The sequence below is a fragment of the Diplotaxodon limnothrissa genome, linkage group LG16 (assembly GCF_057381915.1).
Source record: "Diplotaxodon limnothrissa isolate DT_005_m linkage group LG16, D_limnothrissa_male_GT1.1, whole genome shotgun sequence".
Taxonomy (NCBI): Eukaryota; Metazoa; Chordata; class Actinopteri; order Cichliformes; family Cichlidae; genus Diplotaxodon; species Diplotaxodon limnothrissa.
In genome coordinates this window covers 36,241,801-36,261,654 of record NC_140611.1, presented here as the reverse complement: position 1 = coordinate 36,261,654, position 19,854 = coordinate 36,241,801, and the positions used below count along the sequence as shown (strand labels likewise).

At 39.6% G+C, this 19,854-nt stretch overlaps 1 protein-coding gene across 1 annotated transcript in view; it reads left to right on the top strand.

The window, feature by feature from the left end:
• Positions 1–17,209: 17,209 nt before the first annotated feature.
• LOC146616601 (E3 SUMO-protein ligase ZBED1-like) overlaps positions 17,210–19,854 on the top strand; it is a 40,557-nt gene continuing 37,912 nt past the window's right edge. Inside the window, exon 1 of the mRNA XM_085374319.1 lies at positions 17,210–18,068. Coding sequence (XP_085230445.1) covers positions 17,210–18,068 — 859 coding nt within the window. The remainder of the gene's footprint in view (positions 18,069–19,854) is intronic.

Below are 19,854 nucleotides of genomic sequence, written 5' to 3'. Positions count from 1 at the left end.
TTTATAAACACCTGATTATTTTTAGCTCTTTGATTTCTTTTGTTATTAACAAAACTTGTTACATAGACAATTAGTCTCGTAAATCCAGTTTGTAAAAACCTCGTATAATCAGTCTCTCTATTCACTGTTCACTGTTGTGTGTCACCTTTTTATGCAGTAGAGAGATTTGTTTGAAAAGAATTGAAATGAAGCTCCTTCACCGTTGATTGAATGAAAAATCACACATAAATGTAACAAATTAAAAGAATATAAGTTTTATCCTTTGAGTTTTGAATATCACCCCATTTGTACATCCACACAAACAGATTATGCACCACCCTTTGTAATGCTGCAAACACATTAGGAATGTGAAGTAACACTTCATACATATTTATAACACCTATCATTAAAGCAAAAGTTGGAAAAGTTAATTAGCTAACCAACCCTTGAGGGTCTTGGTACTATTTTGTACAGCACAAACAACAAGCATGCAGAAGAAGTGAAATAAATGCCACTCACTAAACTGAATAATGAGACAAGAAGTGACGAGTTTGCAATACAAAGGTGAGAACAAAGCTTTTTAAAACTTTTAAAACTTTTTCAGTGTAAGTATTTTTATTTGTATTTGCTTTCAATGCTAAATCACACTATATAATAAAGATATGGTAAATAAATGGTAAATGGCCTGCATTTGTATAGCGCTTTTCTAGTCCCTAAGGACCCCAAAGCGCTTCACACTACATTCAGTCATTCACCCATTCACACACACACACACACACACTCACAGATATCAGTTATAGTGTCACGGCTGGCGGAGGGAGCCGTGTGGTGTGGAGGAAAAGGAGGACCCAAAATGCAGCAAACTGATGATACGAGTGACGTTTTATTTACAGGGTGGTAGTGGCAAAAACAGGCAATGAAGCACGAGTAATTACAAACGGAAACCTAAACTGGGAGAAACTAAGTGACAAACCTGGGACCATACAAAGGGGTGCGGGGCAGAGAGACGCAGAGACAGGAACACCATAGAACGCAGATGAATGTAGATTAACGCAGTGATACATGGATGAACGCAGACGAGCCGACAACAAACACAGATCGACACCCACTAAATATACACACACAAGGTAATCAGGTAATCGCACACAGGAGGGAAGAACAGCTGATCTGAATACACATGATGACTGGAGGACACAAGCTGAACACAATGACAACAGACACAGACTTTCAGAACAAAACAGGAAATCTAGAACCCGAACCGGACACAAGGGGGGAGGACACAGAATAACTAGACAGAGGGAAATAATCACAAAACAAAACGCTGGGTCAACGACCCAGGACCATGACATATAGTGTGTTTAAAAATCATATATTGTCATTTATTGTCACTTTAATGCTTGTTAAATTAAAATTTAAACTGGGGAACCCTAGAAATACATTCAGTAGAGAGACATTAAAATCAAAGAAGTGCAATTGAAATGCTGTAGATTCTATTTGTGATTCTATTTTGGATAATTTAAAGAACAGTATATTTTTGGATCGTTCATAAAAAATAAATAACATGCAAATTAAGAAAAAAAAAACCCCTGTTGCTCAATGCGTCACCTTGTGTATTAAAGCCAGCATGACACACATGTTTTACAGTGTTTAATCCATGACAGTTGGTAGTAACACCTGGTCGAGTCTGACTAAAAACCACATTTCAAGCGACTCACAGAAGCTGCACAGAGCCCTCCTGGCTCTCATTATGAAGGCTTAAAGCACCTATCTCCACCTCGAGGCAGTTCAAAGCTTGAAAAAAATTTGTCCAAATGGGTCAAATAAAAATATAAGCCTTCTCTGCCTGTTTTGATGTTTTGGCATTTTTTTAAATGGCGAAATATTACAGATAAAGAGGAGCAGCTTAAACCAATTATCATCTGGAGTGAAAGAAGAAGCGAATGAGAATAAAATTTGTCACAGTCGGCCTCAGCATATGACCACGCTACTATAATTAGCATGGCCTTTTTTAATCTTCTTTGATAAGCTACTGAAAAGTATTTCAATAAATTGAGAATATGATTTTGATTCATATTTTTATCTGCTCGGTAATGACACAATGTAACTACTCAGTGTGGTACATCAGTTTTCCTTACACACCAGCTTACACATCAAGGCATTAGCAAACAATATGCATTAATTGGTACACAGCAAATTCAAAAGTGTTAAATTTTTTGGTGTTAATAGTCTCCTTGCAAAAGTAGAGTTAATTTTACTCTAAGCAGAGTCACATTCTTTTAATGTAACTCTGAGGTGTAAAATGATAGTAGTTAAAATCGAGTGTTAAAAATGAGTGTTTCTCTGTCAAATCTGGAGGTGTTAAAATGGAAACATTAACTCTTGACCTCTTAACTCTGAACTCCTACAGGGGCTATGACACCAACAGAGTAAATTCGCAGACTCCGCCCCCAGCACGGCTCCAATCGAAGCTGAAGTGAAGCCGTTTCAGAACATTTTGCTCTACATATTTGAGTTGTTTGCCATGCTTGGTAAGTCACTTTTTCAAAGATTGTTTCAATTGTTATTAGCTTTTACTTCTGTGGCTCTTTGGAGTTGAGACAAAGCTGTGTGAAAGGCATTAGCCACGTTGCTCGCTGATAGCATAATATTCTGTTTTAGCTAGCTGAAAGGTATTGTTTGCGGGCAAATACCACAGCCTTGAAAAAAAGCTTGCATGTGAATTTTCAGTCAAACTTTTGGTCAAATACACCTAAAACAATGTCTAGAATGTGAAATGTTGGTATAATGGTGCTACTTGAAGCCTGAAAACGATCGCCCATAAAAATAAAAAAAAACCGAGCAAACAGCAGTAGCTGACGTCCTGACTGGATTCTACGTTAGCATAGATCCCTCCAGAGTTTTGTGCACACGGTTTAGGTAAAAATGAGGTTGAGGTTGAGGTTTTACATTTAGTTCAGTATTACCTGTTGCCTGCGTCCTTGTCTTTTGGGAAAATACTTTACACAAGTAATGGCTCAAAGAGGATTCCTTTTTTTTTTTTTTTTTTTTTTTTTTTTACTGTGCTGCAATTGTTTACTGGATTATTTGTGCCATTAATTAGTGTCAACTAATTTTTATTCGATCTCCGCACAGGATATGGATATGCTTGTGAAGATGGAATATGGGGGAGAGCAGAAGTGCGTTGAAGTTCCACAAAGGGATGAATGAAGGACATGCATATTGTATTGAAGAAATAAGTGATGAGAATGCTGTTATTTGCATTTACCATGTCAGACCTTTTGATAAACAAAATTCTAATGAAAGTGAGAACATGTATACTGTTACATCTTTCAGAAAATGTTTTGAAATTGTGGTGCACAGTTCAGAATAAATGTTTTTCAAAAACCATTGCATCTTTTTAGTAAATGTTTATTTCCAAAAGAAATTTCTAGAAGTTCAGAACAGTAAAATTCCCGCTTTTTAGAATGAATTAGAAGATAACTCTTACGTAGTTAAACTAAAATACTCTTTGAGAGTTAATATATAAACTCTTAACACCAAGTGTTAAATTATCAACTCCAGACAGATTTGGTGTTTAACACTAAATCAGAGTTAACGTACCAACTCTCCAAAAAGAGTTAAATTAACACTCTCTGGTGTGGACCCATATAGACACTTTAATAGTGTTGAAATCAAATCCGACAGTGTTAATTTGGACATGATGGATTTGCTGTGTATGATTTAATGATAATAGATTTATAATTATTCCAATTTATTCCAATCAAATTGTTTGACAGGAAAAAAAACCCTGTATGCCTTAGATATTATAATAGATATTTAACAGCTTACATATATTAATCTAGACGCTAGCAATAATACCAAAATGAAAAAAATACAGTAAGTAAGTTTGGCATGATGGAGATATTCGGTTTACCATTTTATTTGACAGGCATTTATTAACCCATCAAAGTACTTTACATCAGAGGGCACATTTAAAATCCATGCATTTACCCTTCATACAGCTCTTTCCTCTACACACCGGACTTTCATGGCTAATTCAGAATCACCATTTAACCTGTGTGGGAGTCAGAGGGAACCTGCACATGCAATACAAAAGTGAACATACAAGCTCACTCACAGAAAGGCTGACTGGGTGATATAAACCTGGAGCCTCCTTTCTGCAGTAAATTATGTTTGGCAGTAAATAATGTCCACGATTTCAGACATGTGACAGTGCAGGGTCGAGATAATAAGATGCCATTCACAAAAGCCTAGAGACCGGTCTGTAATAACTTAGCAACCACCAGTCATGAGTGAGAGTGTGTTTTCCCCAACCTGTACACGGTTGCCCAGAAGTTGATGCAGTCAATGTGAAAGCGAAGTCCCAGTCACAAAAGCCTTTTACTGGAAGAATTTCTATTCTTCCCCAGCAACATCCACAATCCTACAATAAATTGCTGAAAACTGCAGTGTGATTATTATAAAATTGCCATGGTTTTCCACAGTTTGCATGTGGCATGCCGATTTGTCTGCAAACACTCTGCAAGTGGTAGCAAAACTTCAAAAAGTATGGTTGCATGGCTGAGGCACAGTTTTTACTTTGATGGTAAACCACTTCCAGTTTGCGTCACACTTTTTTGAATTTTACTAGCACTCAGCTAGCAGTCGTAGAGTGTGTGCAGAGAAGTTTATGTCTTCTATGCAAATCTGCAAGCGTCCAGAAAAACATGTTTGTGTTCTCCTTCTGTCTCAAATCACCCTGGACACTTGCCTCCACCTCGTCCACCCTGACTACCCTCTCTTGACCCAAGGCATTTAAACTCGTTCACCTTCACTTGCATCTTCACTGTAGCACCCGGCAGGCTCCAATTTACACATATTAACAGTCATACACTCATCATGGACATGAATGTCATGGTAATTTGTGGCTTTTAATAATTCCCTTGATGGACACTCTATTTCCAGGGTGGAAGGACTGTGCAGCATACAAATTTAATGACTTTTAAAAAACAAGAACTTTGGTTTTATTTTGCACTTTTATTTCATTATATGTAGGTTAGGACTTTTTCTAGATTGTGGCCTGATGTGTTGCTTTTCTAGCTCACTTAACTTTGTCAGACATGCTCTCTTCAAAGGATTTCTTGATTCTGGCCTGGGTGTGGCTAGTGAAACTGAACTGTGGTTGATCACAGTTAACTCATGATTACTTAAAATTTGTTTGATGATCTGAAACATTTAATTGTGACAATTATGCAAAAACGGGCATTAGCACTGTAGATACAGAAAAAAAAAACAACCTAGACGATTCAGATGAATGACAACCCAAAGTTCCCAGTAGAGAGCAAACTGAAGTGATACGACACTCGTTGCCTATTGCAACAAATGTGACACAGGTGGGAATATGTGGATTATCTTCTATCAAACTGAATGTGAGATGGCTTCATGCACACAGTAAATATGAAACTAAGTAACTAAAATAATTTACTGGGCATAGTTCAGGCCAACAAACACATGACAAGGTTCATTTTAGCTTCATTGCACAGTATTACCCATTACAATTCACACCCAAAGCTTGCTGAAACCAAAACACCCACACGCCAATCACAGGTTTGCTGTAAGAGAGCAGGGACAGACAGGAATTAGAGATGGTGCTGAGGGGATGGTGAGGGAAAGAGAGGTCTTCATTAAACAGTTACTGCCACGTAGCCTCACTCCAGGCAATTTGCTAAGACTAACACATTTTCGAAATGCCTCGGCTTGCTGCCAATCAGCTGCTCTGCATAGAAATGTGGCCAGAAGGTTTAGGATTTTGTAGTAGGAAGGATGTCATTGGAGAGAAGTGCCGCTGGCATCCAACACCTACTCTCCTGGAAATATGCTTCAGAAATGTCACATGCAGGTGCTACATTTCTGCCTGTCATAGATTTGAAATGACAGCGTGTACATGCAGGAGACAGGTTCTGAAATAATAGATTTAATGCAGCATTCTGTCCTGTCATATATTATAGCTGTGCTGTATGTGCGCATGTAAGATGTTAATATTCATTTCAATTTGGCTGAAATTCAGAATTAACATAGTTGATTTGAATGTTTGAAGCTACAAAGAAACTTGCCAAAGGCGGTGTGAAGGAGGATATTCACATGCAGTAGCACTCACACATTTGCAAATGCGCACACACAGATATTTTCTCGGTGTCAAAGCAACTGTAACCCATCATGCCCCCACTGGTGGAGGTGCCAGCCACTGGCTCCCTCAAGGATGACAGGCAGATGACAGCGCACACAGTGTGGCAGCTGCAAAAGATCGTCTGCAAAAGCTGGAAAATTCCTGTCTGCTTACGACAAACACTAACTGTGGTTTCACAAAATATTCAGCTCTCATAGACACTATTTTGACTCCCATTTTTGCCCAGCTATCTACACTCAATGAACTCAACAATTGCTGGAAAGCTGAGAAGAGCAATGTTGTTTTGTTTTTCGGTGGAGCATTATTTTGATGCGCAAAATATCTGAAACACTCAGCTATACCTAAGTGGAAACCTATTAATAATCATTTAAGTCGGTTAACTGGTGAAGACATGTCCATCTTGATTCTCATGTGTTTGACTAGTGTGCCAGTACAAAGTTTTCTACAACAGTGACACATTTTAAATATGTGCTTGCAAATGTATTAAAAATCACAAACTAATATCAGTTATTTACAAAAGTGTTCAAAGCATCAGCAGAGACAGTAACATGCTTTTCTTTTTTACTTATCTGTTTGCATAAAACAGAGGAAGCAGAGATGGAAGAGTCTCCTAGATGGCTGTCTCAGCATCAATCTGCCTTTTTTTGGCAGCCCGTGTGGAGTTTGCCAAATGTAAAAACTCAAAGACCATGTGGCAGAAAATATTCTCTGATCTAACGAAAGAAAAAGTGAAATCTTTGAGGAAAACTTTAAGCCCTTTGTTGAACACCAGGCACTGCTCATCGCCTGCTAATGCCATCTCTACTGTGAAACATTAAGGTGCCAACATGATGTTGTGGGTGTGCTCTGAGTGGCAGGGAGCGGGAAGTGGTCACAAGGATGAATGGAGCAAAATGCAGAAAGGTCCTTGAAAAAAATAACTTGTTTCAGAGTGCAGCAACTTGAGACTGAGTGACAGTTCACCTTTCAGCACCTCAATTACCTGAAGCAAACCGCCAAGACATTGCTGAAGCTGCTTTAAGACAGTGCTGACTGTTCCTGAGTGGCTCACCCAAAGGCCAAGCCCCCAAAGGATGTGGAGTGACCTGAAGTTCACATACGTTTTCCACCCAGTGTGATCAAGCTACAGAGGAAAAGGAAAAATGGTATGAACTGCTTACAAAGGTATTTTAGGCACTTATTTACAACACTTTTGTTAGAACTTTCCCTAGTGCGCACAGCGTAAACCACCATGAACCTCTTATTATTTCCTCACAAAATGCTGCTCGTAACTGATGTCAGAGCAGTGAAAGCAGAGCCAGCAGCAGCTTGCCTCACACGCCGGTCTCCCATCAGTCTCCTGTCAAAGACTGGAGGTTTATCCACAATTCACATGCGCAAACAACCAGAAAAAAGCTGCTTACTTCTGAACTTGACAAGCTCCATCCATTGCTAACAGATAATGGAAGAGAAATACACACATGAAATAGAGACATGCTACAGTTTCCAATGAGAACCAAGACAAGCAGAGTTTCCAGTGACAATAGCCTAGTATGGCCATAAGAGGTCAGCACTGTAAAGAATGCATGGAAACAGGTGAGACTTGACTAGCCAAGAATCTGACAACAGAGAGACAGACAAGCATTCGCATTCGATTTAGACACAGGGAGAACATGGATGCGCCACACAGAAAGACCCCAACCAGGTGGTGGAATCAAACTCAGGACCTTCATGTTGTGAGACAACAGTGCTACACACCACGGCACCATGCTGCTGGTAGCTACGATAGGCTCCAGATGGCCCACAATCCTGATAAGGATAAGTGGAAGAGAATGGATGGACCAAATTAAGCAACATTTCATGGCTTGAAAAATCCATGAAAAAATCTAAAAATTGTTCCTAAAATGTCAAAAAATGTGATTTGTGTAGAGAAAGACTATTTTCTAATAAAGGCAGTTTGAAAAGGTTTTATATGTGACACAAATGCTATCCCTGTGACTGTTTCTTTCTAGAAAGCTTTGAGTAATACTGTCAGGCAAAATTCAAATCAAGATTGTGGCAAAAAAATCAAAATATTACTGACTAGTGTTGTTTTAAAAAACAAAAACAAATAAACAACATTCACAGATACTAATCGATACAACCACCCAGCGTAAACCCTTTGCCAGATCAAACTGTGTGGATCTATCTCCTGTGGTAACGCCTGTGGAAATAATTGAGTACCCAAAGATACATTTATCTGATAGCCATCAGCAAACATGCTGTTGTCAAAGCAAACTAATGAATCCTTAATTTTGCTCTTGCATATAATTATGTAAGTGTTACGGCGCAGAACATGAAATCTCAATAGTTGTGTGAGACATTTAGCCAAAAGCCTAAATAGTTGGTCATGAACTAATTTATTTATTGAATTTATTTTGGAAAATTTCTTAAGCAGACCAAAATGTAGACCACACTACAGACAGAAAGTCAAGGAGTAAAACTATAGAGAAATAAAAAATAGACATAAAAATAAAAAAGTAAAAGTACTGCAGGCTGGTTGTAGGAAATCCCAAAGAAAGTCTACAAGAAAATACATTTTAACAAGAACAGACTTGGAACTGGACAGGAGGGCAAAAGCAAAGGAACATGAACATAACCAATGGCCATGACTGAATAGACCGACCCATAAAGACAGAGGGGAAGATTTGGAAACAAGGCCTAGGTAGAAACAGTTAGAGTGGGGCAGACAATGGAAGTAGGAAGGGAGTAAAAGCTGGAAGTAAAAAAACAAAAAGTAAAACTGTAAACCAATAATGGAAACTTTAAAAAAATAAACCTGAAGCAGGACCCAGACCGCAGTGCTCCGCTTTTGAAAAGTTTCTTTCACAGGTAGTCAGTTCAATCTGGAGCAGCAAGAACATCACGTGAGTGTGTGTTCACTGAACAGGAATAATCTGCTACCAAGGAAAGAGGAAGAGTTTGGCCAGAGCTGTACTGACGGATATGTTGCTGTGATTTTGATGTGAGTTCAGATTTTGAGGTTTTTTTCCAGAACAGGTGTTTTTCCAGCAAGCAAAGGAAGTAGTGGAAGACACGCAGGCAGGTGAATTTCAGGTAAGGAAAAACACCGTTCTTCTTTCTGCAGGGACAGCCCACCTCAAGATTACAGGTGTGTTTTTATTCTGGTGCTTCAGCCAACTGAGAGAATTACTGAGAGGCAAAGAGGGTTTTTTTTAGGTATTCAAACAAGCACCAGAGAACCTTATTACCACAAACCAATATGACTCCAACCTGGCAAGGAGTGTAAGCCCGAGCTGGTCCTTAAATACAGAACAGGTGTGTCAACTGAAGAGTGGATTTCACCACCAGGTGGAGCCCAAAGTAGAGCTGGCCCGAACTCCACCTGAGAGCAGAGGAAAGAGAGAAGAAGGAGAAAAAAATCCTTACACCATGACAAAAACAGAGGGAACCAAAAGACAAATAACTAACATTGAAAAACATCAAAACTTAAACAGGGGGACACTGATGGCAGGAGGACACAGGAAACTAGAAACAAAGGTGTGTAACCAAACCAACAAATGCAGAACGGCCATGACTGTAAATAGAGATGGCCTTGCAGCAAATAAATACATGGGCCTGTCCCTGTACTCAGTAAAGGACTGCTCAGTCTCCCTTCACCATTAGCAAGTATCTGAGCATGAACTTTCCTTTTAAGTGCACTTTTAGTGTGTTAACTTGAAGCTGAACTTGCTGTGCGCTTACCTGTTCAGTCTGCAGATGTGTTATCTACCTAAAGTGATGCGCAGACTGAAATATGTAAAGAGCTGGGCTGAACGTGACACATGTAAAGTAATATCTAAAATAAACACATTAAACTTATGTATACATATGATGCATAGCTGGTGCAACAGCCCGCAGGTGTTTGGGATCTGGGAATATCACTTGCCATCCATATGCCAACAGTCTGTGGGAGAATGAATTGTCAAGAAATAAGTACTATGCACTACAGTGGATTAAGTAGTTAGACAAACATAATAAGCACTTACACACACAGAGGAAGTCAGCAGTAATTTCCCTGGGAGTTTCAGACAATACTGAGTGAGGAAGGAATGAAAATTTGGAAGACAGAGACTCCCTCGGCTGTTTCTGTGTTGTCTTACGTACAGTGTGATGTGTCATATGAACTTGTTTTCTGTCTCTGTTCCTTGAGGCTGCTAAACCATACAATGAAAAGACAAATTTAGTGTGTCTCCTAGTTGTCGGCCTCCGTTCTGACTTCTTTAGGAATTTTAAAATCAATACTGATAACGCTACTCGCTGAATTTAAAAAAATCTAAAATGTATTAGCTGGTATTTTTTCCCCAGACACATGAAGCAGAAACAGATTTTGACATTTGTTATGTGTAGTTATTTGAGTCCTTACTAAAATAATATAACAATAGAGTTCAGCTATAACCTTGTTTTACTGTCAATGCTAATATGATACATGTGAAAATACCTAACATCAGTCAGTATATCTGTTTGTATTAGCTGGGGTTTACGTTTTTTAAAATACAAGCTAATATCTTATTGTTATTTTTAACAAATCCAATAAAGAAGACCAAACTCAGTAATATGTTAACCCACCTATTAATACTTTTTTTTATATAACCGCATAAAGAAATTTAAATATTAAGTTTGGACACCACAGGATATTCATGCGACTTGTTGATAATCAGAAATTGTCAGAATATCCTCAACTTTACCCTTTAATTTTGTATTACATACAAAAAATTATCAGAAGGAGATGCCAAACGTGTTCACAGAGAAGCCACTGATTATCCTCAGACGATGGTTCAGTTGTAAGTTCAAACCATTTAGTAAGCAGATTCTCATCAAATTGAAATATTGGAGCAGATTTCCATTAAAGCTTCTGTCATATCAGATATTTTAAAATATAATTAAGGATAAATAATTAATCCAATGAATTGCTTTTTCTATGTACCGTATAGACCCAGGGCCTGCCTCACAAAGTAGGATTACTAACCTTATCTCATGTGGGTATGGCCTATATGGAGTTTAAAAATGACAGCTGTTAACACGTCAAGGATAAGCTGTATCCAGCCTGTACTCAGCACAAATTTATGATGCAAAGATGTAAATCACCATTACATTTCTTCAGCATCAGTCTCAGATGCTCGATTGCACCACAGTTCTGGCCTGAAAAAATGCACACTTTGAGCTTTTCTTGCTCACTTGGCAGCTCTTTGAAGTCGTGTCCACTCGTATGTAATTGATACGAGCAGCCGTTTACCTGTTTTAAGAGAGACTGCCAATTAGGCTGTCTGTCACTTATGTAACACTAATGAGAAATTACACCCTTTAATCACTGTAAATGTTGATACTAACGGTGAGCTACCTGCCAACCTCCACAGCATTCAGTGAATACAAATTGGCCAAAGCAGAGCTGACTGGAGCCTCAGTATATGTTTTACTCTCTATCTGAGGACCAACTCTTGAACTTTTAAAGCCTGAACCATGCAATAATTGCCAGAAAATTCAGTTTTATTGAAAAACAACAACAATAATATTGATTATAATTATGATGGAAACTAGGTTTTTGTACATTCAGATAGGCTTAAATCACATGTTTGTTCCTCAGGAATAAACTGTACTGCATGAGTTGTACATTTGCTCCTAGTTTGAGATTAAAATGACAGCAAGAAAAAAAGAACACCTCTGCAGATAATTGGGTGTTAACAGTTTTACTGTTAAGTTTGATAGGAAAGCCTCAGGTATTTGAGGAAGCTGTCAAAAAAATGTGAGCAGCTGGAAGGATTATGCTGAGAGAACTAATCCTAGACATAAACCAAAAAATGATTTTATTAAAGTCAGCCATACTGAAACACAGGTCTTGGTGAAAGTGGTGGCAACCAGTGGTGACACAGTCGTGACAGCAGTGTAGAAGTAAGACCGATGAGCATTTTAACACAGTGTACGCAGGTGTAATTACTGATGTTAGCGGCCACCTGGTAGCCAGTCAGTGCTTGTGGATTATAAGTGAAGCAGCTGATATGGAGTTATGTCCTTGTGCCAGTCAGCTTGGAGGATGTCCAACCTGTGCTTATTAAAAAGTAAGAATCAAAAAGCTTTCTGGGTATTTAATGTGTTTCCTCTCAAGTTTTAAAGACCGCTGTGCAGTGAAAAACACAATCTCCATTTTCAATGGCTCTAATCCTGTTTAAATGTAGATTAGAGAAACTCTGTAATGTAATTAAATGCAGGTATGAGGTAAACAGCTCTTTCTCCTTCTGACTTGAGCATTATATGGAAGTGTGCCCAGTGTCTACATTAACATTTTTTGCTACTAGAAAAGTGGCAAGTTTTGTTTTCATGGCTTTTAAATCTTGCATCTTAGGTGAGCACAGGATAACAGGACAGAATTTCTATTCATTGTGAAAAGTTTTAAGCTCCAAGATATGGAGGTTTTGTTCTTGGATGGCATTTATAAAGAACTCACCATATTCACATGTACAGAGCATATCTCAGGGGAGGGCGGTGTGGTGGAAAATCCAAACGCAGGCTACATAGGAAGGTTTAAAGAACAGTAAGCAAGCTGCTAAAAAATTCTCAAGAGAGAACGCAGGAAACTATAATCACAAAAACAGATGAATCAATTTAATCAAAACAAGAAACATTTTTTAAAAAGAGAGCAAAGTTCAAAAAAAGCAACAAAAAAGTCCAGGTCACAACAGCTTCACAGTAATAACCGTCTTTGTTATTGAAGTAACTACCTTGCAGGCAAAAGATTTACCAGTCTCTGAAAACTGAACAGAGGTTGGCTGTTAGTCAAAGTCTGTCTCCTGCAGGGCGATAAGTGTGAAAACTCTACAGCAACATCTGAAATTCATCAGAAAACAGCAATTATTTGTATTTTCACTTAATAAGAACAGTGAGTAGAGGGTAAATAAAAACCTTGTAAGAATGAGTCATTTAACTCAGGTGTTAATGAACCTGAAGCTCAACATTTAGTCACAGTAGTTTTACTGCAACGGTCTTCACAGATTATATCTTGATAACAGGTAAATGTTGAAACTTTAAGCTCAATGAATAAAATGTAAAATCACTGGAAACCACAAACATGTCTATAGCATTACTTATAGGCTTTATAATGTGCTTTGATAAGTAAACCTGCATTCTTTAAAACAGACAGCATGTGGTGCCTAAAGACATTTTTCTGATGAGGATATGGACCAGTTATGCATCAGTTCCTACTTTCAATTCATATTTACCACAACATGATGAAAATTTAGTAAATTATGGCCCCAATGAGAGCAAAAAAGGAAGCTAAACCAGGTAAGCTTGGTTGGCAAGTTGTTAACCTATGAACCAACCAGTCACAGCAGATGGCCCCGCCCCTTTCTGAGCCTGGTTCTGTTGGAGGTTTCCTCCTGTTAAAAGGGAGTTTTTCATTCCCACTGTTGCCAAGTGCTTGCTCAAAGGGGTTGGGTTGATTTTTGGGATGTTCTCTGTAATATTGTAGAGTCTTTAGCCTCCAGTATAAACATCCTTGAGGTGACTGCTGTTTTGATTTTGTGCTATATAAATAAAATTGAATTGAATGTGTAGTGTCTCTTGGTTTCTCAGCCTTAGTCTTCTCACTGTGAAAAAAATCTCAGTTTGACGTTTCACTGACCTTTTGGTCACAATGATTTCAGATTTTTCTGAAGACTAAAATTCAGCACAAATCTTTCTCACACATTTTCTAATATTTCTTTTAACAACATTATGGGGGAGCTGAAACGATGAGGGAAAGGTTCTATGTGAGCATTCATCTTTGAATTTTACTGCTCAGTGCTTATTCAAGTGAAGGCCTATTTCCAGATGATTCACCTGTATGGAGCTATGGCCCCACGCAAAAAGAATTTCCTGTGACCACTCATTCTTATTCTCTTTATGTACACAGACACACACCTGCCTCCTCCACAAAAGCTTGAAAGTGCGTCACTTAAATCATATCCAGACCTCTGTGACAAAGCCAGTAGTGTGTTTTGAAAATGCCTTACTGCTTCAGGCACAGCAGTGCTTTATAGATTTCATTTCACAGCAGCAGCCTACCAGGACTGGGCAAATGGCTCTGCAGTCGCACACTTGGTATAGTTTTTGTACATTGCTTGAGGATGAGTAGATTTGCAGTATCATGCGATCAAAACAACAGTACTCCGCATCTCATTTCACTGTGTATTATTCCATCCCCACAGACATGAGGTGGGGAGACAACTCACGACCCAGCAAGAAATTTCACATATTTTCTACCCTGAGAGAGAACTGCCTTCCCATTATGTGACACATGTCTGTTCTAGTTCGTATTTGTTTAGCATGATTTATTCAGAAAATCATAGATATATTCCTCAGTGAGATTTGGAAAAGAGACCTGAGGACAAACTGCATATACAGATGTATCATCCCACACGTGTTTACACAACTATACAGTATAAAATCCACTAAATATATTTAAATCGTAGAACTAATTGAACCGGTGTGACGGCCGGGATGGCTGATGTGTTTGAGGCGTGAAACAAAACGCAGATACGGGAGAGAGTGATGAAGGTTTAAACGAAAAGCGAGGCTTTATTGTGGTTGATATCATAGGCAGAAAAAAAGCAAAGCGAGCAGGAGGGAAAAACGAAACTAAAACCTACACTGGGAAAAATTAAGGTAGCTCCATGCCCTCCTGGGTTTTAAATGCACCTTAGAACACACATGCATCAACACTACAATGAGCGGGTGGAGGGAGGTTTGGAGTCTTCTCTCACCCCCATTCTCTGCGGCCTGCTGGAGCGGGGGGGCTAGGAGGAGGAGTTGGCCGTCCGACTGGGGTCTGGAATGTGGGGCCTCCCTGCTGCTGCGGAGTCGGGGCGGTCTGCTTCTCCCCACCGCAGGGAAAAGGGTCACACCACCTGGGTCTGGGTGCAGTTCCCCCTCCAGGGGCAAGGGTACCTAGACCCGGTTTGTAGAGTACACTTGGGGAGTGTGATCGTGTGTACAGCGTCTCTTTATGTCTGTCTCCACGTTGGTTGAGTGTGGAGCAAGTGCATATGAGAGCATGAGGGTGGGAATGGATGTTTGTATCTGTGTGTGCCTGTATGTCTGTGTCTATATGTCAGGTTGGGTATCAGACGCCACCTCTCTGGGGACATCTCAGACCCTCCAAGGTTTGGAGGTCTATCTCCCCCCCACCACCACTTCCCCTGCCGGTGGCGGACTCCCTCAGACATCGGTGCATTGGTGGTTCTTTGTGTCCGGGGATGGGCGTCCAGGTACACACCGGCTCACTCCTTGGTGGCCGCTTATCGGGGCCTGGAGCCTGGTGCTCGCTCGGGCCACTCCGGAGGTGGGGTGCCCCCGGCCCCTCGGCCTGGGGCTCGGTCACTCAGGCACAGCTGGCTGCCGGCGGAGCTCACGGGCGCGTCACTGCAACCCCCCCTGGCTTCTGTCCGCGGCTGCTGAGTGACCCCTCATCTGGGGCTCTCCTCAGCTGCCCCTCTGTTGGTCTTCCTTGGTCTCTTGTGTTCTGGGGGCCTCTGGATGTCTGGAGTTTTGATCTCCTCCATACCTGCTTCATGCCCTGGAGGACGGGGCTGTGGCCCCCCCACACCCTCTAGCAGATCATTACATGAAGGAACCTTTTAAAAAAACAAGCGCGTCCATGCTCATAGGTGTACACACGGGTGATCACACCCACAAACTACACCCTTTTTGGCTCCTACCTCAAAGCACACTGTGTGCTGTTGATCTTACGTGCTGCACAATAATGTTTAATATTTAGTATTTACTGTCATATTCCCATATATCATTGTGATGTTGTTTATTCTATTACTCTCGTTTTCTTCTGCTTGTTTTCTTTTTTCTTTCTCAACAGGTGATCCAGGTGATCGATATATGCATTTTTTTCTCTGCTTATTCTGTTGGTTTTTGTTTTTTGCCCTTCTCCCCCGTCCCTCTTCTCAGCTGTTTTTCTTTCCCTCTTTCTTTCTCCCCTTCTTTCCCCCAGTCAAGTCTGTCCCGTATTCAGCAAATGAAAATAAAATAAACAATAAAAGGTGAATCAAATGGACCATTACGGCAAGGCTGGGATGGTCAATTTGGTAAAGTAAATCCGTTGGGCATCTTTCCTCGCCTTTAGACAACAATTCTGATGGCAAAAGAGCCAAACAGGACAGGCAAAAAAAAAAAAAAAAAAAGATTAAATATGAAAACTGTGACAAGAAACAATCTAGACAGGTGCATATGAAACTATGAGGTGAAAAAACATGAGCATAAACCTGAGACCTGGAGAAACATAAAGCAGAACAAACAGACGACCCAACACTAAACATAGGAAGACAGAGGACTTAAATAGAAGGGTAATGAGGGAAGTAGAAACACCTGGAGAAACACAGCTGACACAAAGTAACCTGACGCCACAGGGGAAGCAAAACTAAACACACTGAATATGGAAAAACAAGACTTTCAAAATAAAACAGGAAACATGGAGACAACAACACACAAGTTTGACAACATAAAACACGGAGACAAGAAAGACATGACAGACTGGGGAAACACGGAACACAGGGAGAGACACATGAGAATAGATTAGGGAGACGCAAACGCAGGCATAACTAAACGTTAAACAATGGGGACAAGACAGACCAACACAGAAGACAGGAAAAGACTCACCAACACGGAGACACACCTAGACTAAAACTCAACTAATCCCTAACTAAATAATAGTACAAGAACTGAACATTATTCCAATCTAAACATAAGAAAATCAAAAATACAAAGTAGAGCTGGGCGATAAAACGATAACGATATGTATTGCCATATAACGTCTTCTCGATAGGAAAATACAACTATCGCGATAGACCTCATCTCTCTCTCTTCCTCTTTAAAAAAAAAAAGAAAAAAGGAACAGCCAATCCAAATTAAGTAGCGCAGAGCCGAACCACGTCACGTGACTTGTTACGTACAGCACAAGTGCCAAGCCGCACGTGTGTATTTGTTTGCGAAGCAGCTAACCGCTGTGTCGACCGGGTAATGGAGAAAATGAGTGTACCAAGTAGAGAAAAATCAACCGAGAGAATGGAAGAGAACACAGATGACGGCTCGAATGCCGAAGAGATAGTCGAAAAGAAGGGCCAGAAAAGTTCCGTAGTGTGGAGATATTTCGGCTATTTGAAGTCCGACAAAAAACAGAGTAGCACGCACTGTAAGTTGTGCCGAAAGCATGTTCCCACCAAGTCTGGAAATACAACAAACCTTTTTCATCACCTGAAGCAGTGCCACCCACTAGAGCACACTCAATCTCTGACTGAAAGTGCTAATTTGTCATCGAAAACAACCAGGGGAATCCCTGCGAAGAAGCAACAGTCAATTGAGTCGGCTTTCTCCAGCGTCTTACCATATGACAAAAAAGCTAAGAGACATAGCGACATAACGAATGCCATAGCCTACTGTCTTGCTAAAGACATGCTACCAATAAACACTGTCGAAAATGAAGGATTCAAGCAGCTAATTAAGGTACTGGATTCTCGTTACCAACTCCCTGGACGTAAACATTTCTCTCAGACAGCGCTTCCAAAGCTATATAGAGAGTGCCGTGAGGCTGTTGAGAAGGAGCTACAAACTGTATCGTTCTTCGCTACTACATCCAACATGTGGTCAAGTCGCACGCCAGAACCTTACCTTAGCCTTACTGCCCACTATATCGACCAAGACTGGAATCTGAAAAACAAATGTCTTCAAACTGCCTACCTTCCCGACGACCACATGGGTGAAGTAATTGCATTAGGACTGTCAGAAGCGCTTGCATCCTGGGGACTGAGTGAAGACAAACAAGTCTGCATCACAACTGATAGTGGGACAAATATAGTAAAGGCCACATCCCTGAATAACTGGACCCGGCTGCAGTGCTTCGGACATCGACTTCACTCAGCTATCGGTAAGTTGGGAAGCAGAATAAAATTAAAAATGCCTCTTTTAATTGTGTTTTTGAGCCCATGTAAATATATTAAAAGCTAGAGATCTAAATCACTTCAATGGTTATTGTTAAAAAATAAACATCAGAAAGAATATTCTTCATGTCAGCCTATTTATTTGAGGTAATAGTTGCTGTTGGCATGCATAATAGGCAAATATTCAGTCACTCTTCAGTGTAAATCAAGTTGAGAAAATGTGCTAAATAAAATTTAGAATTCTGGGGTTCTATCAGGATCCCAATTGGCTAATACAGAACCTCAGCTCTTTTTCCTATAAAGAACATTAAATTATGATTCCACCAAATGGGGCAATTCAAGACAAAAAGAACAAGTGATTAAAACGTCAAATATAACAATGATGTTGATAACACCAGCCTCTGTCACCTTTTTATTAGTCCAGAATGCCGCAGCACGCCTTTTAAGCGGCACTAGAAGACAGGATCATATCACTCCTATTCTAGCTAACCTCCACTGGCTTCCTGTCAAATACCGTATTGTTTTTAAAATTCTTCTATACACTTTTAAAATCTTAAATAACTTGGCACCCAGTTATTTGATTGACCTTCTTAATTTATATATCCCTACAAGGGCACTCAGATCCTCTAATCAGGGGCTCCTAATGCAACCAATGTCTCGACTAAAGACGAAGGGGGATCGTGCCTTTGCTTTTGCTGCACCAAAACTCTGGAACAGCCTGCCGGTTGATGTCCGTGCGTCGGAAACTATTCAATCTTTCAAATCACGGTTAAAAACCCATTTGTTTAAGCTCGCCTTTCAAACTACTTAGCTTAATTTCTTCCCGGTTCGTGCTTGTTGCAATATTACCATCCTATAACTGTATTTCTTTGTTGTTAATTGTTTTCTTTTGCTGTAAACCTGCAAGTATGGCTCGTCTGTGAAGCACTTTGTTGTACCTGTGACTTTTAAATGTGCTATAGAAATAAAATTGAAATTGAAATTTTAAATATAAGATAAAACCAGCAGCCCCTCCTAGAGGGTATTTAGTACAGGGGGTAATATTGTGACTTGCCACAGGGCCGCTTTAAAGCCTGAAGCAGTGGATAGACTTGTCTTCCTGTCCCACAACCTGTAGGCTTTTGTCAGACTAAAGTTTTTTATGTATGTATGTATGTCACCTTGGATGTGTACCTAGGATTTAAAGAATGTTCTGTTAGCATCTTTATTTTAAAACTGTTGGAAAAGCTAAGCTATACAACAAGGAGAGTGAGAATTTCCTTTTAGTTCTCAGTTTATTTGATATTGACTAAAGTTAGTCAATTTTGTCTGTTCTTCTGTAAAAAAAACCTAAGATTTATTTTTAGAATTAATATTTTGTTTCTAAGTGGAAGTGACAATTTAGTAGTCTGTTTGTTCTATTTTCAAACTTAAACGCTTTAGCGGCTGCCTTTTGTGTAGTTTGCAATATTTGCCTTTATTTATTTGAAACTGAAGTCTCATTTTCCTTAAGTACATCTGCCCTGTTTAACTTATTATGGGAAATAAATATTTAAATCAATACAAGCTGCTGATTATTTCACATTTTACTTGTGAGCAACGGCACATTTAAATCTTACAAATTTAGTTATTTGGCTTATATCGTGATATATATTGTTATCGCCTGAAATGAAAAAAACATATCGTGATATGAAAAAATCTTATATCACCCAGCTCTAATACAAAGTAAACTCAAAACACTGGGTCACTGGCTCCTGACACCCGGTTGCTACATATGCCAGTTTTCTATTCTGG